Genomic DNA, 27,618 nt, shown 5'->3' on the forward strand with positions numbered 1-27,618 from the left:
TCCATTGACTTGGCTGTCTGATTCCCTCAGTGTTTCCTGGGTGGCCTCCAGGTTTCCAAGTAGCTTCCAAAAATCAGGATATAACTTTCTAATCTCCAGAGATGTCTGTAAGGGCAACTGTCAGGGGAACCTCCCTTTCGGCCCCTCGGAGACGATTCCGATTCCGGTCCGACTCCGGCTCCGACTCCGGTGATCGCATCACCGCCTCCGTCAGGCGCATCGCCGCCCCCGCCTGGCGATCCCCCTGGGACCTGGCCTGCGACATGGCGCAGGCATACTGCACGGAGCAACGATCAACCTTGGCGCGTCAAGAGCGCAGTATATAGTTCCGCTACCTAGCAGGCGGACCCTTAGAGTTTCTTCTCTTTGGATCCTCCCCTGCTAGGTCAGCCTCACTTGTATTTGCTTACTTCTATTCACTCTTTGGATCCTCCCCTGCTAGGACCTTGATCTCAGGCCTCCGGGGTTGCCCTTACAGCAGAAGAAACTCTCTACGGGATCAACCGGACAAGATTGCTAGGTTCGGCGCTGACTCAGGCTCGGAATACGAGTCCGTTCCGCCCTCGTCACCCCCCCTACCACTTGTCCCCTCCTCCTCTGTCACTCCTGTCATCCCCGCACCTGTCATGCCTTCCGGAGCTACTCCTGACGCTGACACTCGGCTGGATGCACTCGAGGCGAAAATCGACCGCCTAACTGAGGCCCTTACTCTTCTCACCACCCAGGCTTCCGCTGCCGCTGCCGCCGCTAATACTGCTGGCGGACCCCAAACAACACCCCCCCCGGAGACGTCGATTCCGACTCCGACTCCGGTTCAGGGCGATTCCGAGGCCCTCTTTGGCGACATCAACCTCGCCTCAAAATTGGTCTTGCGACCAAACCCTCCGTTCACCTTCAACGGCGATCGGAAACGCGGCCGCGCGTTTCTCTATGCGGTCCGCACCTACGCCCGCCTTGCCCCTGAGGCCTTCGTGGTCAACGGAGAGGCGAGCGAGGAAAAGGCCGTCCGCTATGCCATGTCGTTTATGGCAGAAGGACCCGCTCAGCAATGGGCGGAGCGCCACGGAAGCAAAGCCCCGTTTCCGTTTCCGTCCTGGGGCTCGTTCGTTCCGAGTTCCGACTCCGGTTCGTCGAGGAGAATGAGCAAGATCATGCTCTCTCCAAACTGGAGACTTCCGCCTATCACATGGGCACAAAGGATGTCTACCAGTACACCGACGACTTCGAGGACCTGATGGACCTCGCCGGATTCGAAGACCGTTGGTCAAGGTGACCAAGTTCCGCCACGGACTTGACCCCCTGATCAACAACGGAATCACGTCCTCGAACGACCCCCCGGACCTCCGGGACTACCTTAGCTGGCGCACCCGGGCCTTCCGTCAATACGAGGCCCTGGTCCGGGCCAAGCTGATCAAGTCAGCCGCCCCCAAGACGCCTGGCGGTTTGATTCGGACTCCGTTTCCGGTCAACCGCATCCCGGCTCCGGCCCCTTTCCGCCCGGTGGCTCCGGTCGTGCCACCCGTGGCCCGCGCCCCCGCTCCGGCGCCTCCAGCTCCCGTCCCCATGGAGTTGGATCGCACTAGGGCTCGGGGTGCCCCTCGTCGCGCCTGCTTCAGGTGCGGCGACCCAAACCATCTCGCCCGGGATTGCCCCCTCCCTGCGGACGTCCGCTCAATGGACATCCTCGACGAGGTGATCCAACAACTCGGTGACGAGATGTTAGCGGAGTTGATCGCCCGCTACTCGGACACAGCTGCGCTGCCGGAAACAGCCCGGAGTCGATGGCCGGAGAGGATTTTGTCCCCGCGACGAGTGACTGGTGTGCCCCTCGTTCGCGTCCGTAAATCGTTTCGCTTGTTTGTATGATGAATCAATTCCTTTGCCCTACAACGAGCCTGAAACGAAAGACATACCCTCCCCCGCCCCGTTTCGACTCCGTCTCCGACTTCGCCCGCGACTCCGGTCATCGTCCTTCGCCGCCTCACTGCCTGGGAAAAGAAACTGCCCAAGCAGTACACTGTCGCTGCTTCCCCTGGAGTGAACTCCCTCCACCTCCCTTTGGAGCTAGAGTCCACTACCAGCGCTTAAGCTCTCGCTCTCTGGCCTGGTTGACTGTGGTGCCACCTCCGACTTTATCGACACGAACTATGTCGCTCGGAATGGCATTCCGGTCCGCACCCTGGCGCAACCGATTCTGGTCTTTAACGTTGATGGCACTCCGAACGACGCCGGCTCCATCAACCAGATCGCGGACTTGGTCTTACGCTACAAAGGCCATTCCGAGCGTGTTCAACTTCGCCGTCACTCATCTTGGTAAACAAGACCTTATTCTGGGGTACTCCTGGCTGCGGAAGCATAACCCGGAAATCAATTGGGAAACCAAGGAGTTCAAGATGACACGGTGCCCCCGCGGTTGCTCCACTTGCCGCGAGGAAGAACGCGTTGAACGGACTGAGCTACGGCGACTCCGGCTGCTCCAGAAGCGACTCCGCTCCGGCCCGTTCCCCTCGATCTGCGCCATGGACCTCTCTGGGCCTGACGACGGAGACGATTCCGTCTCCGGTGACGACTCCGCCCTGCCTGATCTGATGCCGGACTCCGACGACGATGAAGACGATGGTCAGCTTGAAGATGGTGACCGCATCTTCTACACCTCGTTCCGCCCCTCGGAGGAGATACGCGCTGGCAGTACTGTCTCACAGCGCCTGGCCGAAGCCTTCGCCAGGAACTCCGCCCCTCCGCCCTCCGAGATCCCGGACTGGGCTAAGGAGTTTCAGGACGTCTTCAACAAGGAGTCCTTCGACACGCTACCGGAGCGGAGAGCCTGGGACCACGCCATTGAACTCGTCCCCGACGCTAAGCCCACCAACTGCAAGGTGTACCCCATCTCGCCCCTCGAGCAACGCGAGCTCGACGCGTTCATCGAGGAAGGGCTTTCGACGGGCCGGATTCGCCCCTCCAAGTCTCCGATGGCGTCTCCGGTCTTCTTCGTCAAGAAGAAGGACGGCGGACTCCGCTTCGTCCAGGACTACCGTGCTCTCAATACGATGACTGTCAAAAACCGGTACCCCCTTCCGCTGATCAACGACCTCATCAACCGGCTCAAAGGCGCTCGTTACTTCACCAAACTCGACGTCCGTTGGGGCTTCAACAACGTCCGGATCAAGGAAGGTGACGAGTGGAAAGCGGCTTTCCGGACTAACCGAGGCCTGTTCGAGCCCTTGGTGATGTATTTCGGCCTGACAAACTCTCCCGCGACGTTCCAAACGATGATGAATGACATTTTCCAGGACCTCATCCTCTCCGGAGACGTCATGATCTACCTTGACGACATCCTGATCGCCCATTCCGACCTCCAGAAACACCGGCAGATCGTTCAGGAGGTCTTGCGGCGACTCCGAGAGCACAAGTTGTACCTCCGAGCGGAGAAGTGCGACTTTGAAAAATCGTCAATCGAGTACCTCGGAGTCATCATCTCCCACAACCACGTCAAAATGGACCCCGTCAAGGTCGCAGGCGTCTCCGCTTGGCCGACTCCGGAAAACAAGAAGGACATTCAGCAGTTCCTTGGGTTCGCTAATTTCTACCGCAGGTTCATTCGGGACTTCTCGACCCTCGTGCGCCCTCTCTTCGTGCTCACCAAGAAGGACCAGCAGTGGACTTGGGGCGACGCGGAGGCCTCCGCGTTCCAAGCGATCAAGGACGCAGTCACCTCGGAACCGGTCCTGGCGATTCCGGACGACGCACGGCCTTTCCGACTTGAGGCGGACAGCTCTGATTATGCGACGGGGCGGTTCTTTCACAATCCGCCCCGGACGGGAAGTGGCACCCTGTAGCATTCTATTCCAAAAGCTTAAATGATGTCCAGCGCAACTACGAAATCCACGACAAGGAGATGCTCGCGATCATCCCGCACTCGAGGAGTATAGACACTTCCTCGAGGGCGCCGCGCATCCCGTCGAGATTTGGACTGACCATAAGAATCTGGAGTACTTCAGGAAGACGCAACACCTCAACCGGAGACAGGCCCGCTGGTCCCTCTACCTCTCCCGGTTCGACTTCACGCTGCACCACAAGCCCGGCCGCGACATGGGCCGACCTGACGCCCTCTCTCGGAGACCAGACCACGGAATCGATTCCGACAACTCCGACGTCGTCCTTCTGCGGCCCGAACTCTTCCATGTCCGCGCTCTCGAAGGCGTTTCCATTTCCGGCCCTGGTTCTGAACTCCTTCGCGACGTCCGCGATGCCCTCTCCGGTGAGCCTGACCTGGAGGAGCCCGTCGCACTAGCGGCCCGGCAACTCCTAAAGGTCCAAGGTCAAGCTCGAGGCCCCCGCTCCTCGCGCTCCGACGAGTGGGCTGTCTCCGGTGGTCTTCTTCACTTTCGTGGGAAGATTGTCGTACCTAAGGATAAGGACCTCCGGAGACGCATCATCGAGCTCTGCCACGACACTCGAGTTGCCGGACACGCGGGTCGCTTCAAGACCTTGGAGTTGGTCTCCCGGAACTACTGGTGGCCTCAGATGTCTCGCCATATTGGCCGGTACGTGCGACCTGTGACTTGTGCTGTCGCACCAAAGCACTCCGGAGACTGCCCCACGGAGAGCTGCACCCGACGGAAACGCCCCCAGAGCGTTGGCATACCGTCTCCGTCGACTTCATCGTCGAGCTTCCGGAGGCCCATGGGTACGACACGATCATGGTCGTCGTCGACACCCTTGGGAAGCGTGCCCACTTCTCGGAGTGTCACACCACGGTCGACGCAGTAGGGGCGGCTCGCCTCTACTACCGGAATGTCTGGCGCCATCACGGGACTCCGGAGAAGTACGTCTCCGACCGCGGCTCGCAGTTCATCGCGGACTTCACCCGAGAACTCTGGCGTCTAATCGGCATCAAGCCTGCCATGTCCACCAGCGTACCACCCGCAGACAGACGGTCAAACAGAGCGCGTCAACCAGGAGCTGGAGCAGTACCTGCGGATCTTTACCAACTATCAGCAGGACGACTGGGATGAGCTGATTCCGGCCGCGGAGTTCGCCTACAACAACCACGTTCACTCCTCCACGCAACAAGTCCCCTTCATGACGGACACGGGACGACTCCCGCGCATGGGCTTCGAACCCGGAGTCCGTTCCGCTATGGAGTCCGTGAACGAGTTCCGCGACCGGATTGCCACTGGTGTTGCCGAAGCCAAGGCCGCGCTCACTAAGGCCAAAGAGGAGTACAAGCGCTACTACGACCGGAGACGCACTCCGTCTCCGGAGTTTAAGGTTGGCGACCGTGTTTGGCTGGATGCCTCTGACATCAGGACGACTCGCCCCTCGGAGAAGTTCTCCCACCGCCGCCTCGGACCATTCAAGATAGTCGCGGAGATCAGCAAAGGTGCCTACAAGCTCGACCTCCCTCCTGCGCTACTCGAAGCTCCACCCGGTCTTCCCCGTCGTCAAGCTCGAGCTCGCCCAAGACGACCCCCTTCGACGGACGCCCCGGCTACGACCAGCCCCCTCCGGACCTCGAGGACGGAGTCCCGGAGTGGGAAGTAGAGGAAATCCTGGACGCAAGGGTGAGGTATAAACGGCTGAATTACCGTCAGATGGAAAGGCTACGACGCGTCGCACGACCAGTGGGTCCGCTTCGACCGCGTTTCGCCCCAGAGAAAATCGCGGAGTTCTATCGTAAGTACCCTGGCAAACCACGGCACATCGCCTCTGCAACCTTCGACTCGATTCCATTCCGGTCTATGCGCCGGGACGCCGCATTCAAAGGGGGGGTGATGTCAGGGGAACCTCCCTTTCGGCCCCTCGGAGACGATTCCGATTCCGGTCCGACTCCGGCTCCGACTCCGGTGATCGCATCACCGCCTCCGTCAGGCGCATCGCCCGCCCCGCCTGGCGATCCCCCTGGGACCTGGCCTGCGACATGGCGCAGGCATACTGCACGGAGCAACGATCAACCTTGGCGCGTCAAGAGCGCAGTATATAGTTCCGCTACCTAGCAGGCGGACCCTTAGAGTTTCTTCTCTTTGGATCCTCCCCTGCTAGGTCAGCCTCACTTGTATTTGCTTACTTCTATTCACTCTCCTTACAGCAACCCTGGAGGCCTGAGATCAAGGTCCTAGCACAGGAGGATCCAAAGAGAAGAAACTCCAAAGGTCCACCTACCAACTATCTCATTACTATGTAGACTTCAAATATATTATATGAATTATCTATAACCTATATACTACTGATAAGCCTATATATAATGGAATGTGGTTTTTTGTGAAAAAAATTGACATACATGCTGTAACATTCAATACAACAAATTCAATTTGAATTATTTTTAATTAGGTAACTCTTGGTACCGGAGGCACCCAGAACTGTTAGCAATTACCCTTTTGGAATGTGTTTTTACTTAAATCTGTATGATATGCAAAAAGAAATATATAAAATCAGCAGTGTGATATGTGATATACCAATTGAGTAAAATACTATAGTATAGGACTTAATTTTAAAGAAATTGATAATACTGACCCATTCACTGGGGGAGTTCGGGAATAAACGGGCCCGTTTCGATCAATTATATGCCTAAAATCCATGTACCAAAAAAAGGAAAAAAAAATATGCCTCTATTTGCACAAAATAAATGTGCACTTATATGATATATATCAGGGCCCTGGAGCATATAAGTGAATCTTTTTTGGGTGTAAATGTAAATTTTAAAAAAAATCCTTTTCTGGCATATTAATTTTAGGCATATAATTGATCAAAACAGGCGCCGTTTATTTCCGAACTCCCACAGTGATTTCAATTTAATTATGCTTGTCACAGTCTCAAATTGGATTTTTTGGTTGAAATATTTTAGCAGGTCATTAGTCACAATCAATTTTTTTAGTCCCAAAACATTCCAATTTAAAAGATCTAGAAAATTTTCTCTGCCTGTAACATACCAAATTTCCTAATCAGGTAAAAAATTCAACCTATGGCCAAATTGAACATTTCAGCCAAATAGTGTTAGCGAAACACGTAGTCAGAGCTAATTGATAATTGATAGACATAGCGTAGAGTGTACAATTTGGTGTTATCAACTGATAATGTGTTTAGGATTCAGTTCATGTGACGACACCCAAATATCAAATAATACTCCAAGTCAGTAGTCAGAAATAATTATTATAAGGGCAACCCAGAAGGCCTGAGATCAAGGTCCTAGCAGGGGAGGATTCAAAGCGTGAACATTGGTAAGCAACTACAAATGAAGCTGACCTAGCAGGGGAGGATCTAAAGAGAAGAAACTCTAAGGGTCCACCTGCTAGGTAGCTGACTATATACTGCTTGTCCGTAGCTGCCGCTGTCGGGCACAGAAGGCCTGGGCAGCGTTGCAGGCAAGATCCCAGGGCGACTGTTGGGAGGGCATTGATGGATCAGTGATTGTGCAGGCAAGATGGAGGGTCGGACCGGAGTCGGAATCGTCTCCGAGGGGCCGAAAGGGAGGTTCCCCTGACAATTATAGTGAGTCGTTCTAAGTCAGGTATTAGAATGAATCACAAAAAAGACTTATTGTTCTGGATTGCAGAGTCGATAACACTTTGATCACAGCATGCTCAATACATTTTGGAAAATTAATATGATCAATGATGTGATCAAAGTGATACAAACAATAAATAAGCACTTTTCCCAAATATTTAAGTCCATTGAGGCTCTAATATAAATAGATTCCATCACAAACAGTCATTGGTCACAGGCCTACTGAATTGAACAAAATGGGACAGTACTCTGAAGAACCTTCCTGGTGGTACTTAAATCATATATTTATGTTAAGTAGTTATAGAGATAGAGGCTCAGTTGTACATTAGCTAGTGATTGGACAGTTCCAACATAACTATTTGGCTGCCACCATAAGTGTCAGAGGAACCTCCCTTTTGGCCCCTCGGAGACGATTCCAATTCTAGTTCCAACTCCGGTCTGGCCCTCCATCTCGCCCGCACAATCACCGATCCGTCAACACCCTCCCGACGGTCGCCCTGGGACCTCGCCTGCGACGCCGCCCAAGCCTTCTGTGCCCGACAGCGGCAGCTACGGACAAGCAGTATATAGTCAGCTCCCTAGCAGGCGGACCCTTAGAGTTTCTTCTCTTTGGATCCTCCCCTGCTAGGTCAGCTTCATTTGCATTCGCTTACCAATGCTCACGCTTTGGATCCTCCCCTGCTAGGACCTTGATCTCAGGCCTCCGGGGTTGCCCTTACAATAAGCCACTTAATAAAAGTTGCTTGTATAGTCAAAATAAATACTAGTTATTTTGTGACAATTTGTAACATTCTCTGATAATTGTACTCTTAAGTGGTGAAATTTCCTTGTTTTGGAAATTTATCATACTTATCACTTTATGTGACACTGTATAACAGTACATGACACAGGCACTAAAACTACCAGCTCCAGTGTCTATTAACAAAAATGTCCTTTTTAGGATATTGTGCCACATAATAGCATAGCTTCAGAGTTGGTGTAGATAGCCTGTGTTGCTTGATTGAATAATATGGGTTTTTTTTAACTTGGTTCTAAGTTTAGTATCCTATAGAAAAGTAATATCCCTAACTATGATATATATAGTGAAACCCGTTGTCTAAATTTATTTTATCTTCTTACTTCTCTATGTCTCTCAGGCTCGGATTCAATTCTATCATTTGCTTCTTCCTTCTGCTTCTTGTTATCTATGCGCCAAAGGGTCGGCTGATCAAGGGCTTATCGCCCCCTCTGGTTTAAATATGATTTGTTCTCTGGCTCAAACTGCCGTGAGCAGTCCCCATCCATGACATTCTCAGACCACAATCATCGGTGAGACTCTTGTGCTCTCCTGTCTTGCGCTCTCCTGTAGATGAGTAATCTGATAAATGTTTAGTTATCATAGCAAACCTGCCAATCCCCAACCATCTGATAACCCCGGGGGGCCAAAGGGACCACCAGATGACAACACTGGAGTGCGGAAATAGTCCAGTGAGTGAGCATTACAGATTTGGATGAGTACATGTTTACAATGAAGTTAGCCGACAACTGAATAATTGAACACAGAATGACTAGTAAACCAAAGTCGATGCAGATTGACACAATTAACATTTGAGTTCAATTGTCAAAGAAATACATACTTCAGTGGTTAGTTAGTTAGGTTGTTTGCAGTCAGAGACTCAGAGAACTGGGTGTCATGAGTGTCAATCATGAAACAGAGGCATTCCTCACCCGATAGCCAGGAGAAAGGACCGCGTCAAAAGACTGCAGGTTAGCTTGTAGCACTGAGCCCGCTGTTTGCAATTTTGCCCGAGAATTCTAAGCAGTATCTCTTGCCAGTGTTCTTTAATCGTAATGTCGGATTGTCTTGCGTACACATCCGAGTGGCTAGGGTAAGCGCTGCCTTCATCTTGTAGCGACAAACTTGTACTTGGATTGGGATGGGCTTGTCAAACTTTCTCCGTCCATAAGCACCTACTAAAGTCTGCATGCATAAGAAACAGTCACGATAAGCAGTGAAATGCAGCTCCGGAGCTCGTCTGAGCTCGTTGTGGTAGTTTATTACGATGTGACAGCCTGAGTGGCTGACAAATTTCATTTTGACTATCGACGACCACCACGAGCTCGAACTCAGAGCCAATCTTCATGATACCCAACAGCTTTCCCAGCTGTCATATCCATCCAAATACACGCCCATATGTGCAGGTACCCACTTCGGGACAATAGTGATTGAATGCAAGATGCCTTCCCGACTCGGAGCTGAAGTGGAGGCAACATCCGTGTCGTAGGGCGTCGACTTGAATATGCCTATTAGCAATTGCTTGTACGTACCTCCTGTTTCCCGCTCATCTCAGTTTGATACCACCAGGTCGTGTTCAAGTTGTTCACGTCCGTCGTCAACCCTGACTAGCTCGGACCCTCAGGGATTCTAGAATCTACGAGCTCTACTTGTTTTGGCATTGACGGCCTGCATAGGACTATCGAAGCTTGGACAGGTACTGTTGGAGTCGCAGCAACCTTGTTCTTCGCTTTACCTCAATGCATATCGATTGTGAGTTGGGGGTATCTCCATCGAGGGCTCATGGTGTCCGTTTGGGCCGAATAGAGTTATGGAGCTCAACAACTTGAAGCTCGACTGAATGGTAAACCCTGGACCAGTTGTCATTGTCAGTGCCTGGATCGTAATAACCTTTAATTATTCCCAGTTCACTCATTGTTTCGCCAGTTCTGCATGCTCTACCTCGCTTCCGAGTCTGATCCCAAACAAACACTGGCAGCATTATAATCCACCACCAAAGTCGCGGGATACCCGCCAAATAAAAGCATCCGGCCTGCATTCACTCGCTAGACAAACAGTCTGACGTCGATTTATGGCCCGAAATTTGCGGCTGGCTACCCGCAACTCTTACGAGGAGCTGACGCCGCGGCATGGAGGGCCACCGGCGAACATCCTTCATCTAAGGCCACCTGGGGAGTATAAAACGCTGGCAAATCCTCCCAGTCGGCCCAACACAAATCCCACTCTTCGAATCTCAATCAGAACAAGTAAACAACCATGCGCTTTACCGCTGCCATCATCGTTGCGGTTCTCTCCGCGATGCAAGCCAACGCGGCCATCAAGTTCTTCTCCGGCCAGGACTGCAATGGAGACGCCGGTGTGGACGTCGACTGCGACGGCAACTGCTTCCCGATCACTGGGCGGCACTCGTTCAAGGTTACTTAGAGAGCTTTCTGCCCCAGCACCGACTGATTCTTCTCCAGGTCACGGCCAACAAAGACCGCACTGTCACTTTGTTTGCAGGCGACAACTGTAACGGCCAGGCCTTCCACTTCGGCCCCGAGAAGCCGGGCAAGTGCATCAACATTCAGACCGGTGGACCGCCCGCCAAGTCTGCTAAATGCACTAAGTAACGGTTCGTTATATGATCTTAAGCTCTCTCTCTCACCTTGAAATTAATTGCCCAACCTATAGTACCGCCGGCTCGCTGGCAAGCCTCACGGTCCCGAAGTCAAATTTTCCGAAACTTAGTTAGAATTGTGTTGAAACTTTTGTGTTGGCTCCATATATATAATATGTTGTCTAGTCCCTCCACCCTAAGCATAAGTGAACAGCGTACGTTGGATGACACTTGCAGAGAAGTCGGAGTCATGTGATCATCGGCCATATCGATGTCATATCATGCCGGCGGAAGCTCTGTTTTTGACCTTCATCCTCACTAACCGTCAACTTGCCGCGACAGTCAATGCACCGATGCTTGGCCATTCTAGAGATTCTCGAGAACATATTCTCCTATTTCAGCAGTCATTACGCAGGCGACATTCCGACTCTCGCTGCGCTGGCACGGACATGTAAAGCTTTTATGGGCCCTGCGCTCGATGTCTTGTGGTACCAACAGGGGAGCCTCGAAAATGCATTGAAGTGTCTTCCGGACGACTGTTGGAAGAGAACTACCGTGCATGAAGAGCTGGCAGGTTCTCGCAGGTCCTGGCAAACAATTGTATGCAAACATTTCTCCCAACCTCTATCATGATTCCCTACTGAATGGAAATTTGTTCTTTCGTCTTACGTATGACAGAAATTCACACGTAATCTGACTCAGCAGGACTGGGAGCACGCTCAAAAGTATCTCTGTCGCGTAAAGCAGTTGGACCTCCCTCATGGATGGAACTTGCCTGGTCCAATGGCACATATCCACTTGTTGGAGCCGATTGAACGGTCGCTTCCCGGGCGTCGCCTTTTCCCCAACATTCGTCATCTGTCCTGGAAACCAAGCGACCGTTACCTCTCCGCTGCACAATCAACCCGCTGGCTTCGGCTCTTTGTAGGCCCCAATCTTCGATCCCTCGAAGTCCATGGCAACACTTTAAAGACTGCCTCCGACATTCACTTACTGGCCTCCCTGGACATTCCACTTGCGCATCTTCACAATCTCGTTATCCTCTTATGCAACGACCACTATGACTCTGTCATTTGCACGAGCTCAGAACTGGCCTCAAAGCTGGGCCAAATAAAAAAACTGACGCTTCCGGCAATAAATGCCGTCGCGCTGAACCATCTATCCCTCCTTCCAAATCTCAGCCAGTTGACACTTACCCAACCGCAAATCGACGACATAGGAGTGCCTGCGTCTCCATTGCCGCTGGACCCGCAACCTTTCGCTGCGCTTTCTCGGTTAGACCTAAGAAACTGCAGAGCTGCATTCGCGGTCGACTTGATCAACTCCGCTCGTCTGTGGAAGCTTGCTCATCTCGAAGTTAACAGCTGCTTCCCCGAGCTTCAGAGGGATCTAGATGCGCTGTACGTGGCTGCTGGCTCTCGATGCACAACGGACAATCTTAGGATACTTTGTCTCGGCCCTCCCGAGGACGAGACCATCAACGACCCAGCCACGAATGAACCAAGGGAAAATTATGCGCTGACAGGACTGTCTTTAGTCCCCCTCTTCAAATTCTCCAACCTCCACTACGCAGACCTCCAACCCCCCGCCGGGTTCCTCATCGACGACGACACCATCTCCAAGTTAGCGCGCTCCTGGCCACTTGTCGAATATCTAACCCTGCGGTCCGGATCCGCAATCCAGGCGCGGCCACTGACCACCATCCGAGCGCTCCGCACCTTCGCGAAACACTGCAAGTTGTTGGTGGGGCTCAGCATACCTGTTGACGCCTCCGACGTCCCCGACTTCGACACGTATAGTCAGCGGCGCATCACGCAGAGTAACCTCACCCATGTGAACATGGGAATCTCACCCATCGCCGACCCCAGTGCCGTCGCACGCTTTCTCTCCGGCCACTTCCCGTGCCTTGACTATGTCGAAACTTTGAATGACCGGAGATGGAGTGACCAATACCACAGAATAATGGAGCGAGGAGAAGAGGAGGAAACTGAGCGATCGTACCATGTGCTGTGGACGGAAGTCAGCAAAATGCTGTCGCTTTGTCAAGCGGTGCGCCAGGAAGAGCAATTTTGGGCTGAGAAACAAGGAGCGGAAACTTCCAGAACAACTTGAATGAGCACCAGTCGAGAGCCTTTTAAATGCCAACTTAAGTATCGTAGAACTTCTAGGATATAGATAATGTATTGATACAGATTCGAGGACAACAACCAAGGCACACAGTAACAACAGCTCGACAAAGGGCATGCAACTTCAAGTGGGGTCGTCAATCTCAAGTATTAGATAGTATAGGTATGGGTCTAAGTAAGGCATCACGTGTGATTGTAAGGGTTACAACAAAGAAGGTGGTAATGCAACATGAGGAGTCGAAGGAATATCGTAAATGCGCGTTGAAGCGACACTGCCAGTAAAAAAAAAGAGTAGAAAACAAGGGTGAAGGCACTCAGCTACCCCAGCCAACAAAGTCCATCATGGCCTCCTTGGAAGGTAGAGCGTTGACCAAGCCCTGACTCATCCGCCGGGCCATTGCGCGTGGGCGTATTGGCCTCCGTACTGAAACCCATCGTCCAACTCCGGCGTCGCGAACCCACGTGACCGGAGCCCCTGTCCAGACCCATCGGCCAACCCGGGCGCGTAGTCGGCGGAGACGCAGAGTGACGTCCCATGGGGGCACGATGGGGGCGGTAGTGGTGTGGCGCGCAAGACTGCGGGAATCGAGGTGGACATCGGGGGTCAGGGGGTGTTTGGCGGTGGTTGCTTTACGTTGGTTGGAGCGACGGATGAAGCCCTTGATGCAGCCCAGGAACCACATCGCATGGAGAGGGAATACGGAGGTGAGAATAAGGGCGGGAGCAAGGCTGCCTTGTGGCCGATTGGCGGCGAGGAAGTATGTGAAAATGAGGACAACGTGGAACGAGATACGCGTCGCAAAAAAGGTCAATGCAAAGAGGTTATCCGAGCGCAGATGAGGGAAGAGGGTGCCAAGGCCCAATACGAACGTTGGAAGCTATATCTAAATGTAAGTTGTTGCTAAAGAAAGGACGCAAACGAACCTCCATGACTGCAGATAGACCAAAAATATACCCCCAGCCAGCTCCAATGGCAAACTCGCAGATGCCAATATAGACGAGATGGTGCACCCACCCGGTAAGAAGGTTGATTTGCGACCGATAGAAGAACGCCCCAACGACCAGGTCTGCAGCAAGGTATGCCTAATGTAGCATTAGTATACTGTAGAGCCACACAAAACTCTACACACTCACTTGAAAGACCCTGTTGATTGCTGCAGCGAATCTGACGCGCTCATCCACATTGGCCAGCCCTCCCTCCAAGTAATCCTTGACAAAAGGGAGACTCGAGGCCGTCATCGTCCCACTTGCTACCGTCGAAAGGATCCACGCTGCCTGCTTGGGCTTTGGGAAGAACGGGGAAACAGCGACATAGATGGTGCATAAGAGCGCGAAAGCCGTCGAGAGCACGATCGCAGTCTCAGAGGCAGCCATAGCCATGGAAGGGAGGAGCAAGCCCAGCCAACATTTTAAAAGTCGGGGCCGCACGTTCGTTTGGGACGAGGAGATAAGCGGACTAAAGGGGTTAACACGACCTCCGCCATTGTTGAGACGCAAACGTGCGAGAACCTGTCCCACATTTGTGCGCCTTCTCTTCCAAATCGTCGCCTATTCGGTGGACGCGGTCCGGAAATTTAAGGAGAAAATTGATAGAATGACTAATCCCTTCGATGACTAATCCTCTTAGAATCCTCTCCTGGTCAAAACATGGTGATAACTACTACGTGCTGATGTTGCCGCCAATAAAATAGGTGAGTACTTATATTACTTAGTAGAGATACAGGTGCTGGGCATGACGAGTGTACTATAACTCGCAATCTACACCTCCGATCCTCCTTAAACCTCCACGAATCCATCACAAACCCCTCTTTGCGCCGGCTTTACGCGCCGACTGGAAGGCCTCGAGCGCTTTCAACCGCTCTGTCAGCGTCGGGTGCGAGTGGTGATACGCCGAGTACATCCAGTCGACCCAGACCGTGGACAGATTCTTCACATGAAGCGTGATCAACGCGCGCCCCAATCGGTCGCCCATATCCGCCATCTTCTCCTGCTCGCCCGGCAACATGTCCTGCAGCTCGCACGCAAACCGGTCCGCCTCCCACTCGAAGTGCCGCGAGATAGCGTGCATCGCAATCGACACAAATGCCTCGAGCGGGGTAAGGATCATCTGGAATAGCAGGAACGCGACGATAGTCGGAGGCTTCGCGGCAACGGCCTTTGGGAAGTCAAAGGAAGTAAGAAGGGGTGGTGCGTGAAGGAAGGCGGGGAAGAGGGCGAAGATCGAAAAGACGTGCAGCTGCGAAACCGCCAACATTTTGGTGGGGTGCAGGTAATACCAATGGCCGAGTTCGTGGGCAAGCACCGCTTCGACCTCTTCCGCAGAGCTCTGCTCAATGAGGGTGTCAAAGATGACAATATGTTTGCTCTAAATATAAAGTCAGAAGGAATCGCACAGGAACATAAATCGTACCCAGGGCAAGCCAAAGAAGTAGGCATTACTATGGGCACTACGCTTCGAGCCATCAATCTCATAAAGATGCTTGAGCGGGAACTTGAGCTTGCTTGCGAGAGATTCGATGCGGGAACGCAGGTCACCCTGGCGAAGAGGCGAGAGCTTGTTGAAGAGGGGCTGAATAATCATGGGGTAGATGATAACCATGACAAGCTGGAATGCGAGGCTGGGCAGAATAGGTGAATTAACCGTCAAAGAGCAAGACGACTCACATGAACATCATCAACCATGGAACAAAACGGTCGCCGGCCCAGTTGAAGATGCGGAGAAAGGCCCACAGGAAGGGGGCAAGCACCACGCCACCGATGACCCAACCTTTGAGCATGTCGGTGACGAAAAGCGCAGGCGTGGTTTTGTTAAAGCCGTATTTTTCCTCAAGGACAAAGGTGCTGTAGACCGAGAGCGGGATGGTCGGGAGCGACGAGAGGAAGAACAGCAAAAACACGAATCCAACGGACTGAGTAATCTGCAAGACAGTGATGAGCCGAGCTTCATCGGGAATTTTTTCCAAGGTCGCATACCTGATATTCTGGCCCGTACCCGAATCTAGCCATGCCTAGTCCAGCGACCTCCCACGCCCATGCATAGAAGCCGACATAAATGAGGACCGAATCGAGGAGCTGTTTGTACAACCCCGAGAACAGCGCGAACTTGGCCTTGTCTTTGCCGTACTTTTGCGACTTTTCGAACTCGGCAGCACTGATGTGTGCCTTGAGCGCTGCCGGGGGCTCTGTTTTAGAGTAGAGGGGATATTGTCGGAGCCTTGAAAGGAGTCAGCGGCGGTGAATGGGTGGACACGTTGCAAGCGGACGGACAGCAAGTAGGATTCAAAGAGTGTGACGGCCCATGATATGCCCTGCACATAGAACTTCCAGTCTATGGGGTCGACGGCCACGAAGGCCAGGTGGTGCTGTATCCTGGCCAGCTGCGAGTGGAGGAAATCCATGGTAAAGGAGCAGATGTGGGGGTCACGCGTAACGTGGCCAACTTCCAGCCGACGATCATGCCTTTGTCGCGAAAACGCAAAGAACGACAGTCAAAGGTGTCCTTGGACATGCAAGGAGCAGACTTGGAGCTTCCAACGCCAAACCCGGTGCTTTTCATACAAGCTTACGAAGCAGAAGTCCGGCGCGGACCCCAGGCCAGAAGCGCTGCGGAGTCTCTCGAGCTGGCGACGCATCGCAATGGAAAGAGTGGTCTTATCGAATGGAAAACACCGTCCTCCGACGAATCTATTTGGGTCGACAGGTAGGACAAGTGTCTAGACTGTGGCCTGCTGATCCCGATGTTCTCTGCTTGGTTCGACTTGTTTCCTTGCCTTTCCTATGTTTCTCATGCACCTACCCAGATATGACGCCCGACTGCTACTCGACTCCCTGCCAAAAGTCAAGCAGCAACAACCACCGCTACCAGCGTCGCCCTCAGGCTGGTCCGACCTGCCTTCTGATAGCGAGGACACATTCTTCCTATCGCCTGATGAAGCAGACGATTATCATCGCGACAAACGGCGCAAGATCATGGAGAAAACAAGAGAGGAGCGACTGAAGGCTCGTTCCATCGAAGATGGTGTACCAGAAGAGGATGTTTGGGGAGGAAGCGATGAAGAGGTTTGTCTTTTTACTGACCATTAAACTCGTGTTCTCTGAGCTGACTAGCGTGCAGCCCGACGACCCGCAACGCCAGCTCATGGAGCGAACAGCGAAAAATATGATGGCCGCAGACAACCCCACCCAACTCGAAATGCGTATCCTTGCAAACTACGGGGCTGATGGGCGCTTTGCGTTCTTACGTGGCCGCTGGAAGCGCGCGTGGGCCTCTGCAAAGCACGACGCGAAGCTCGAGCAAGAGAATGCTAAAGCAAAGGAAGCAAGTGGGATCGGGTTGGGTACTTTGGCGGATTATGGGGATAGTAGTGCAGAAGAAGATGCTGATGATGCCAATGCCGCACTTGTGGCCCGACAAGCCCGAGCGAAAGCCTGGGCGCAATCAAGGAAAGCGGACAAGCAGGCCTCTTGAAAAACTTTTGCAGAGTAGTTAACTTGACTAATTTAGTAAGGGCTTGCGTGTCGTTTATAGTGTCCCAAATATTCCAACCTGTCCAAACATATCTAAATTCTATTCATATTGCCCCGCGACATCCAGGACATATCATCGTAACCTCCGCGCCAGTTTTCTGCTGGATGATCAGTGGGTCCGCAACCGCGCTGAGCTCCTCGATAGCAGCAGTGTCGATCCCCAATACCGCCTCCCATTGACACCCTTCCATATATTCGCTCACGAGCTGTTGAGCTGCCATGACGAAATGTCCCGTGCCTTCGATGCCCACCCGCGGAAAGCCCGTCGTTATGGTCGCTCCGCGAACGAGGGGGAGGGCCGCAAGGCACAGGAGAGCCGTTGGAATAACCTGGTCTCGGCCAGTCGGCGGTGACACGTCTCCATCTTCAGAAACAGTCGCCAGCGGCTGTTTCTCCTCGCCTTTTCTTATCCACCACCCGTTCTCCATCAAACATCGGCGATGAAAAAACCGCGAGCAGGTCGGGCGGGCACACATCTGCATCACCCACAGCGGGTCGGCGTCTTGCAAATTATAGGGCCCGTCACAGATGCATCCCAGAGGAATGGCGCCAATTCGCGAGCTTGGCCTCCGCGAAAGCGCCGGAGCTTTCCATATGTTGGGTTTGGGAACGTAGAGCGAGATCTGGCCCTTGGAGACATCAAGGAAGTAGCGACAAAAGAATTCGTCGGGCTCGATGGGCGGCTGCGCTGGATTTGTTTCGTGAAATTTGCGGACAGATATACGGCCTGAAACAATCCTTAATTCAAGTCATGACAGACACTCATTCGCACCCTCAAATGTTTCTGCAGAGATAGTTTCGCTGTGATTAGAGTAGATGCGCTCGTATAGTGAACAATGGGAAGGATGACTAAATAATTTCATTGTGAGTTCTATGACTCGATGGAAGTTGGGCCACTTACAATCCCTTCACGAGATGGGCCACTTCCTGGGGTGAGTAGTACCACTGGATCTGCACCCAGACATCCAGCGGACAACTCTCCTCCAGTTTCCGGCGCTTAGAGTGGCGCTCCCCATCGGGTTTAGACAATCGTAACCGCCCACGAATTGCCTTAATCTTAACGACCCAATACTCATGCGGCGCAATCTTGACGCCTGGCGGGGTGGACGCAGGAAGTATAGCAGCTCTATGTCTCTTTGATCAAGCCATCCAGTTAGCAAAGACGCGACATACGTGTCTCCCACCCGGAAAGTGTGCTCTTGGCCCTGGCCGTCGGTGACTAGACACTGGTTAGTACCTTGGAGCTGTAAAAGACGCATGATACACGACTGACCAACGAACCGCCCAAACACTTGCATCCTTTCCCACTCCTCGGCTCCCGGAGCGTCTGGATCGCCACCAGCAGCTTCGGCTTTCTTTCTTCGAGGCTGAGCACTACCGTGCCGAGTCCTCATCGATGCCGTGGAGGTAGGTTTCCTGCTAGATGTGGAGGGAGGTTTGCTGCTTTTGCGAGTGGCACTAGTTGTGCTTATGGACGCAGGTTTTGCCGTTCTAGAAGAGACTATTGAAGATATGGACTGTTGTCGCGTCGTTGGGGGCATCAATGAGCGTGTTTATAAAGCAAAAGAAGTTAAGAATGGGGCTAGGGTGTGGTTTGGAGTCAACCTGCTATAATGATTTGATCCGAAGCCAATGGATCCGATCACGCTCACACTCAAAGATTTTTTGTGGGTCCATGTAACCAAAAGAAACAGTGCGGTTCAATCTATGTTATGAGTGTGGATTGAGCATGTTAGGATGGATAGGTAAGGGTTGTAAATAGTTGAGTATGAGAGAAAGAAGAAAGTAGCTCACTCCAGAGTTTACTGTGTTTGTGACTCCGAAAAGTTGATTCAAAAAGTAGTACTTTTTGAATCAACTTTTCAGGAGTAAAAATCCCACTAAACTCCGGAGTGACTAGCTCATGGCCATGGCCATGGCCCTCAGCTCCGCCGCCATTCCAGGATATGTCTTCATAAACTCGAGTTGTGCCTCTGACGCATACCTATACGTCAGTGCACTGACCAGCTCCGGCTCGCTCCGTGCGAGGTCGGCCTGTCTGCTAAACAACTCAACCGCCTTCTCGATGCTCCCCTGTTGCAGAGACAATTGAGCAAGAGTCGCGACTGCTGCCTCGCATTCAGGGTCAATCCCCAACGCCTCTGTGCAACACCGCTCTGCAGCACCCAAATCCTGCTTCCATTGATAGATGGCTAACCCTTTGTTGACGAGCGGGAGGACATTCGGGTGATGGGGTTTATTCGACTCGAGCTCGACGGCCTTCTCGAACTTCTCGACGGCTTCTTCAAAGCGACTTTGATCAAGAAGCAGTTCACCACTGAGGGAGAGGTCAGTCAACAAGACGACGCAATAGCGAACACGCACTAGTAGTTTTGTGGCTCGCTCCTGTTCGGGAAAGACTTCAAAGTCCTCCGGAATGTGGCCATGCTATTGGCCAGATTACCGCTTTTGTACTGGGCGACGGCGAGCTGGATATGGCTGAACACGAATCCATCGTCGAGGGAAGTTGATTTGGTGTAATTCTCCGCTGCGTCACCAAACTCGTTCATGATGAACAAGACCTGACCACGATGGTAGTAAATATCAGGGTCGTCAGGATTCTGAGCAATCGCAGCGTCGAAAGCCTCAAAAGCTTTCGAGGGGTCGCCTTGTTCCATATGGACACTGGCGACCTTGACAAGGCTTTGAGTGAAGCTTGGGAGGAGATTGATGCTGTCTTGCAGGTCGGTCTGGGCCTCTGCAACGTTGCCGGTCAAGAAACGGAATGTGCCTCGTAAGTTGAGCGCTTCTGCCCTTGCCTCCTTCGTTGATATGTCTTGGCCTAATGCTTCGTTCACGAGTGACAACGCGTGTGGGTAATCCTCTGCTTTGAGTGCATCAAGCGCCAGGAGCAGCGTGTTATCGCCTGTTGATGGTGGCTCGCTCACTTTTGGAGGCGCTCGGGGTCGGAATGCAGCAAAGTATGCGGAAACGAAGGTGTATGAAGGAAGACGAGGCTCTCGGGAGGCAAGTATTTCGGTTGCTTTTGCGGAGGTGAGTTTTTTTAGGACACGCTCAACGGATTGGGAAGCGCTTTGGTTGGTGAATTTGTCGAGAATGGTAGCAGCCGTGAAATCTGAACATGAATAAGACAATTACAAAGCTGCACAATAACTGAGCACGGACCTCGTAGAGCCTCCACATGACGTTGCAAACCCTCCAATGCCATTGCTCGCCTGTTAAGCGCCTTTACGTAGTTCGGGTCCAGTTTGAGGGCCTCGTCGCAATCTTCTACAACTTTGTCGTACAGGGGAGGGGTCATGTTTATATAGCATGCTGCCCTGTTGCTGTAGTAGACTGGCTCGGGCTTCGGTGACACTTCAATGGCAAGGGTATAGAGACGAGCAGCCGCAGCAAACTTCTTGCTCGTGTAAGCCGTATTTCCTTTGGTTTTGTATGATGCAGCAAGCTCCTTTCGCTCCTGGATTCAAGTGAATATGAGAACCTATGCAATGTGTTTCGGCGCTTACGTCCACAGACATGGCAGCCAGGGCTTCCGGAGTTTGGGCAACGACCTCTAAGTCTTCTGCAGGCGCGTCAGAAGCGTCAAAGGACGCGAATTCGTCTGCGACTCACCATTACTCTCCTCGGCAACCGCCTTCGGTTTCCGCTCCTCCAATATGGGGCCATCCGCGTCCTTCACCGACTTTGCGCCTGGCTTTTTCTTTCCAGAAGTCGGCTTCGAGGACCCCTTCTTCTTCCGCTCAGCACCAGAGGAAGAAGAACTCGAGGAAGACGACGCATAATAAGCCGCTCCACCAGCCGCTAGAACCGCTGCACCAACAAGCAACGCGGTCCTATTTTCCGAGACAAACGACTGAACACGGTCAATGAGCCCAGGCGCTGCGTCGGCTGGTGGAGTTGGAGGCATCGTCGTTGACGTTGACGGCAAAATTTTCGTGAGGATTTGGAGGTCACATGTTTGCCGATAGCCGTCATTCCTGATCCGCAATTTCGCCCACATTTTCAAGTGGTTTTCAAGTCCAAGTATACACAATTATTTGTATATTTGTTATATATACATCATGCTGTGGAGTAGTAGTTGACTAGTAGCAGTTTTCGTTGCCCAAAATTGCTCTTCCTATCGTTACAGCCCGACAAAATCGAAGTATAAGCCTTCAAAGAATCCTTTCCTAGGTTGAGCGCTATCAGTTTCCAATTGAAAGGTTCGAAGAGACGGAGAACCTGAACGAACCACCACTCAGGTGCATTTCGCAGACTTGGCGGGTGGTGTCGTCTGAATGTTGCCGATGCATTTGCCGGGCGCTTCGGGGCCGAAGCTGAAAGCCTCGCCGGTACAGTTCTTGTGGGTGAAAAAAGTGACGGTGTGGGCCTTCTTGGATGTGATCTGGGGAATTACTCGGTTAGTGGAGGCTGGTGCGAGAGGTCAGTGAGCAACCTCGAACGAGTGCCGCCCGGTAGTCGGGAAGCAGTTGCCGTCGCAGGCGACGTCCGCGCCAGCACTTCCATCGCAGTTCTTGCCGGAGAAGAATCGGATGGCAGCGTTGGCTTGCATCGCAGAAAAAACAGCGACGATGATAGCGGCAGCGGTGAAGCGCATTGTTGTTGTTGGCTTGTCTTGTCTTCGTCAAGATTCGAAGAAGTGGAGTTGGGCTGTCGAGGACCAGGTTTCGCCTCCGTTTTATACTACCCAGGTGGCTGAGGACGGGACATACTAGATGAAGCCAACGCACGCAAGATGCACGACGGTCTGCTATGGTGGATAGTGGCGGGGAAAAAAAAGGAGGGTGTCACACACCCCGTAACACCCTCCCATTTCCCTCCTCAGTGCTGAAACAGGTGCGACACCCTCCGACATGTCGCATCTGTGCGGGCGGCACAAAACACGACACCTTTGATGGCGCTGATCGCACCAGATGCGACATGTGTCGCATCTGTTTTCCGCGTGCGCTTGCTTCATCTCTATAATACTCGGCTGAGGATGAAGACTGTCCACCGGGAGTCCTCTATGCCGCGGCAGCAAATTGAAAGAGTTGCGGGTAGCCAGCCGCAGATTTCAGGCCACAATCAATGTCAACGACTGCTTGTTCGACCAAGTCAATGAGTCCCGGATGCTCTCGGTTGTCGGGTAACCCGCGACCCTTACGACTGGGCCCTAGTAAACCATGAGTGTGGCTGGCAATTTAGCCACGAACGTTATTATTGGGTTTGCCATTCAGCCCATTAAACCCATAACCTTTTCAATACCCCAAACAAACATTGCGCAGCGAAACCTTGAAATAGACCCCAATAAGTACCCGCAATGGATACTAGTACCGTTGAGGAGCCGCGAGGGAGCGCGAGGGAAAGAGAAGATGAAGGTCATAAAAGGCCTCACTGGTTGAGGTCAAGAATTAGATCCAGACAATACTTCTGGTGCGCAATGCCGAAATAAGCTCCGTCATTGGCGTCTAGTACCGACTTCAAGTTGAGAGTTTTACATAGCTCATGGTTGTCAATGGTCAGGTGGCATCAACTGATTTGTCAGCCAGTCAACCTCATCATTCTGAATTCTTTCGTCTTGAGACTTGACATACTAGTACTACTAGTAGCTTCACTATACGTTGAATCGCTCGCCGATAATGCCCTCCGTTAGTAGCCAGAGCCGAGCTGCTTTCGCCTGCCTACTATTAGTTTGAAGTTAATAAAACACAAGCGGCAACTGACCGCATCTGCAGTATGTGGAGCAATTTGGTCCGTGGCCACTCGACAGTCGTCCAGAAAAGCCCCCGATGACGAATCCAATCGCGGATCAAAGGCTGCGACAACGATTCTGTGTCACAAGCTGGATTTAATTCGAAGAATGTGTGGAGACGCCGACTCGGAGAGTCACATACGTCGCTGCCCCTTCTTCGATCGTTTTACTTGTCCATGTCCGGTTTCCCCTCGTCGTTTATGATGCCAATGGAAGTGAGCTCCGGAGGCACCGATTTGGCGTCTTTCATTCGGGAAAATATGTTCGTATAAACAACTGCCATGGAAATCCGAGTCAATGACCAAGAGCAACCGCATAAACGACTCACCCCCAGGATGTAAACTATATGCATTGATCTTTCCTTTCGCCCTCCGCGCAAGCTCGCTAGCAACCATAATGTTGGCGCTTTTCGTACTCCAGTAGACCCCCATCGCACTGTAGCCTTCCTCCTCCGGTCGGCCTAAATGGTCGAAATCCACGCCAGTTCCAAATGCATGACTCTTAGCGGCAACGTAGACCACGCGAGGCGTATAGCCGCTGCTTGCGCCAGCTTTCAATTTCCCCAGTACAAGTTTCGTGAACAAGAATGGGCCAAAGTGGTTTGTCGCCCATTGTAGGTCGACGTCAAGATCCGCCGTTCTCTTCGATGGCGCGATTGGCGCGCCCGCGTTGTGTATGAGCACGTGGAGCGGCTCTTCGTATGCATTGACCTCGGCTGCAGCCTGGCGAACAGCCGCCTGGGACGACAAGTCCAGAATCAGCCGCCGGATGTTGGCGGAAGGGAAAGCGTTCTTAATCTCCTCTTCGGACCGCTTTAGCCTAGTGCTTGTGTTTGGGCCCGCCAATATTTTTCACAACAGTCATACATACCTCTCTGCATTATACCCTGCGACGACGACCAGATTCGCAAATTGGGAAATGACCCGCGCGGTTTCGTATCCGATGCCGTTGAGAGATGTGCCCGTAATCAGAACTTGAGTTCAAGTTGCTTCAGCCCAGCCTCCAACACTCAAGATCACGCACCATTCTTGCCACGGATAGCGTTTTCGAAGGCTTGGGCTGCTTCCGCCCCGGTAGTCTGGGCCGAAAAGTCAGACATTTGCTAGACCATATTCCAAGTGAGGGGTATAAACAAGTAGAAAAATGCGTTTCAGTTTCCGGAAGTTTATACCGTGCGGAACCTGAGTATTCTGCTGACATCGAATTAAACAAGGCAGCTCGGCCAGGGTCCCGAGACGTGGTGGATATTTGTGAGCAACTCGTCGATGAGCGAGGTGCAATTTCTCGACTTGCGGATCTGATGGTCATGATGGTTGACTTCAAAACGCTCGCTTCAAAGCTCTCACGTCATGTCGCTTTGTCACCGCGGACGATCACTGTTGGCAGCGATGCATCAATTGATGGCTGCTGACTCACCCGGCTCCTGCAAGCAACCGGTTGCTGCACCTTTTGCACCTCTGCGCGGGCACTACTACATAGTAGTCAACTTTGGATATTGGGGAAGCTTGCTTTGCCATTCACGTGTCAATTCCCCCCAGCGCCGCAAATTACAAAAAGGCGACATCACTTACAAAGTGATTGGTAAGCAACCGCAGAGCGGTCTGAGCTTCCCTGGCTGTCAAGCTGCATCCACTGACATCCAGATATCATATTATCAGTAGCTTGTATCTACATGGGAGTATACATACTTAATTTCAGCAATCTTATATCTATAATGTCTGACTATAGTTAGTAGTCTATATTGTAGGCATATACGGGTTTTTTTAAAAAAAGATCCACCTATAGTGCACCCTAATACCCTCTAGTTAGAGGGATAGAGGGGGGTACTCTCTCCCTCTAACTAGAGGGGGTTAAGCCAGTACCGGGCACCCCCGCTAAATATGGCTACCAAGAGGGGTCTTGGTAGCGGGGAAAGAGGTCCAGAGGCTGCCATCACCCTCCCGGCTGCCTCCCCGGCCCCCGCCCACTGTGCGCGCTGCCCGCCGCCGCCCCCATGGCCTTGGCATCGTCGTCACGAACGTGACTTGTGTCACCGATCATTGATTGACATTGCTGATCGCTGCCCGCTGTCGTCGGCCCTGTCGTCGGCCGTCCCCGCTGCTGTCAAATACCCCGCTGTCACTGTCAAATAGTCCGCCGTCGTCGTCCTCGACGTTGCCCTCAATGGTGAGCTCAATTCTTCATCAATTCAAATGGAATAAATTGATATCTGACAAAACTTAATGATCGCAACATGATGGCGGTGTCATTGATGTCATCTACTGATCCCGCTCTCCCCCCGACGCCCGCCCGACGTGCTCGACATGCCTCCCGACCCCTCCACCCTCAAAAATGAAAAAGTTGCAGAATGTTGGGAAAATAATCCCAGTACAAACCGCTACTTAATATCTTTGTTCGTTCAAGAGATATTAATAAAACTCATTAACTCAATATTGTTGTTAACTCAATCATTAATGTTATTAACTCAATTCAACTGCACAATGGCTAGGGCTTGAATCTAAACATTGGTGGGCTTGAAACTATCACTAGTCAGCCTTTCTTCATGAGGTTTCCATCTGTAAAATGGTCCAATTAGGTCTATATGACCCCATCATTGGAAAATGATCCATCCCAACTTAGAGTGTATCTTCAAATATACTTAGTGGAAATGGGTAATATGGGGCTCACCTTGAAGGTAATATCCTAGGGGAATACAATCTACAGTATCAAGCTAAGGAGTCATTGTATACCCATTGTATGTAGGATAAATTGTATGTTTTACCCAAGACATGGAACAAATGACTGATATCTTTATGATTACTAGATGGATAATCCTGATCTAACTTTATCCTTGTAGGGCATATGGATATAAATGATTCTATGGATTTATAGCCTCACAGCCTCAGCAGACAACACTGAATTACAGGGGCTCTAGGGTACATCCTATCATAAGCTGTAGGGCAGATATAGGGAAGGTTAGAGGGTTTTCTGGAAGGTGTGAAGATCCATAACAACTGCCCTTGAGGATCTGTCTCTACACCTCTAAGCACCAGAACTATAGATGTACTAGATTGAGTATAGATAACACTGATTACAACATTGCACAACATCTGGTATAGCTATGGCAGCAGTTGAAGCTCTGTTAAGGTTAATTTGAAGTCCCCTAACAGCCTATACCAATTTCTTAGATCATACTTGAAATTTATTTTGAGCAAGTGTTTTGGTGCGGACAGTCCCTTTCACTGCTAGTATCCCAACCCTACCTTCTGGTGTAACCACTGACATACTTGATTACAACACATATATAGAGGTAAGACTCATTCCAGATATCTAAATATACTTCTCTACCACATCTAAACCATAGAACAAACCCCCTAGGAGTGGAATCTTCCATATAGCATTGTGTGACATCAGTCACTTCTGAAGAGTACAGCCTAACCTTCCCCAAGACTGGTGTTAAAGACTAATGTAGCTATGCTGAATGATTAATGCAAGGCCCTCTACAGCCTAATGCCTTCCAATAGCTTATCTGTGACCAGATCCCTGAGTAATATGGGTATGCCACCTGTGACACCTGAAGGAGTGACATATGAGTTTCTGGAATTTCACCTAACATGATAATGTAAGGGCAACCCTGGAGACTCCGACGAAAGCCTAGCAGGGGAGGATCCAAAGAGTGAATAAGACTACAGGAAATACATGGAGGGACCGACCTAGCAGGGGAGGATCCAAAGAGAAGAAACTCTAAGGGTCCGCCTGCTAGGGCGCCAACTATATACTGGTTGTCCGTAACTGCCGACGTAGAGTGCAGAAGGCCTGAGCGGCGTCGCAGGCTCTGTCCCAAGGTGATCGTTGGGAGGGTCTTGACGGATCGGTGATTGTGCGGGCGAAGGAGGCCGTGGACGGTGGTCGGGGTGGGTCGGAGCGTCCGAGGGGGCGCCGGTCGGATGCGCCTCGGATGCGTTCGGAGGGTCCGAAGGAGGCCGAAGCGGGGGTTCCCTGACAGATAAGCTATTTTTGGATAGAAAACTGTTCCTTGAAGTTCTCTGATACTTCTAACCCATTCCCCTATAGAATCTGGTAAAGTTTGAATGCTTCAAGGCCTATATAGCAAAATTTGCTATGGACAATTTTATATAGAATATAGAGCTGTAGTAAAGATATTGAGGTCATTAGAGTACTACAAGCATGGGTCAGCACCATATATATTCAGCTCATTTGGAAATATGAAGTACTGACTGACATAGTCAGGTATCACACAAGGATACCTAATGCTTGATCATGAGCCTATCTTTAGATCACCACTTCTCAGACTAGATGGAGTCATTTGAGAGCCTTAGAAGAATTAAGGAACACTGAGATCAAAGAGATCAAT

The 27,618-nt window shown here is 51.8% G+C and overlaps 7 protein-coding genes across 7 annotated transcripts; 2 read left to right on the forward strand and 5 right to left on the reverse strand.

Annotated features, from left to right (window-relative positions):
- Positions 1-11,195: 11,195 nt before the first annotated feature.
- Positions 11,196-12,989, forward strand: MIND_01315200 (uncharacterized protein; the record flags this gene model as incomplete). Its single annotated transcript, XM_037369607.1, has 2 exons — positions 11,196-11,477; positions 11,556-12,989. Exons 1-2 carry the CDS (start codon positions 11,223-11,225, stop codon positions 12,987-12,989), a joined length of 1,689 nt encoding a protein of 562 aa, XP_037214105.1. The 5' UTR covers positions 11,196-11,222.
- A 328-nt stretch (positions 12,990-13,317) lies between these two features.
- On the reverse strand, positions 13,318-14,383 carry MIND_01315300 (uncharacterized protein; the record flags this gene model as incomplete). Its single annotated transcript, XM_037369608.1, has 3 exons — positions 13,318-13,881; positions 13,928-14,086; positions 14,138-14,383. The coding sequence occupies 3 exons, from the start codon at positions 14,381-14,383 to the stop codon at positions 13,318-13,320; spliced, it is 969 nt and encodes a 322-aa protein (XP_037214106.1).
- A 415-nt stretch (positions 14,384-14,798) lies between these two features.
- On the reverse strand, positions 14,799-16,401 carry MIND_01315400 (CAAX prenyl protease; the record flags this gene model as incomplete). The annotated part of the gene is made up of 5 exons (XM_037369609.1): positions 14,799-15,368; positions 15,414-15,621; positions 15,668-15,921; positions 15,977-16,217; positions 16,271-16,401. The coding sequence occupies 5 exons, from the start codon at positions 16,399-16,401 to the stop codon at positions 14,799-14,801; spliced, it is 1,404 nt and encodes a 467-aa protein (XP_037214107.1).
- Positions 16,402-16,458: 57 nt separating this feature from the next.
- On the forward strand, positions 16,459-17,471 carry MIND_01315500 (uncharacterized protein; the record flags this gene model as incomplete). Its single annotated transcript, XM_037369610.1, has 3 exons — positions 16,459-16,703; positions 16,804-17,062; positions 17,118-17,471. The coding sequence occupies 3 exons, from the start codon at positions 16,459-16,461 to the stop codon at positions 17,469-17,471; spliced, it is 858 nt and encodes a 285-aa protein (XP_037214108.1).
- Positions 17,472-17,574: 103 nt separating this feature from the next.
- Positions 17,575-19,071, reverse strand: MIND_01315600 (BAH domain-containing protein; the record flags this gene model as incomplete). Its single annotated transcript, XM_037369611.1, has 5 exons — positions 17,575-18,257; positions 18,303-18,379; positions 18,432-18,656; positions 18,704-18,749; positions 18,804-19,071. 5 exons carry the CDS (start codon positions 19,069-19,071, stop codon positions 17,575-17,577), a joined length of 1,299 nt encoding a protein of 432 aa, XP_037214109.1.
- A 355-nt stretch (positions 19,072-19,426) lies between these two features.
- On the reverse strand, positions 19,427-21,440 carry MIND_01315700 (ADP/ATP carrier receptor; the record flags this gene model as incomplete). The annotated part of the gene is made up of 5 exons (XM_037369612.1): positions 19,427-19,847; positions 19,895-20,645; positions 20,696-20,990; positions 21,040-21,095; positions 21,146-21,440. 5 exons carry the CDS (start codon positions 21,438-21,440, stop codon positions 19,427-19,429), a joined length of 1,818 nt encoding a protein of 605 aa, XP_037214110.1.
- A 216-nt stretch (positions 21,441-21,656) lies between these two features.
- MIND_01315800 (uncharacterized protein) lies at positions 21,657-22,527 on the reverse strand (the record flags this gene model as incomplete). The annotated part of the gene is made up of 5 exons (XM_037369613.1): positions 22,329-22,527; positions 22,264-22,283; positions 21,969-22,216; positions 21,765-21,917; positions 21,657-21,714 (listed from the first exon to the last, which is right to left on the reverse strand). Exons 1-5 carry the CDS (start codon positions 22,462-22,464, stop codon positions 21,657-21,659), a joined length of 615 nt encoding a protein of 204 aa, XP_037214111.1. The 5' UTR covers positions 22,465-22,527.
- Positions 22,528-27,618: the final 5,091 nt, after the last annotated feature.

This window comes from Mycena indigotica, assembly GCF_014461135.1.
Source record: "Mycena indigotica strain 171206Taipei chromosome Unknown Mind.scaff0014, whole genome shotgun sequence".
In the NCBI taxonomy this organism is placed as follows: domain Eukaryota; kingdom Fungi; phylum Basidiomycota; class Agaricomycetes; order Agaricales; family Mycenaceae; genus Mycena; species Mycena indigotica.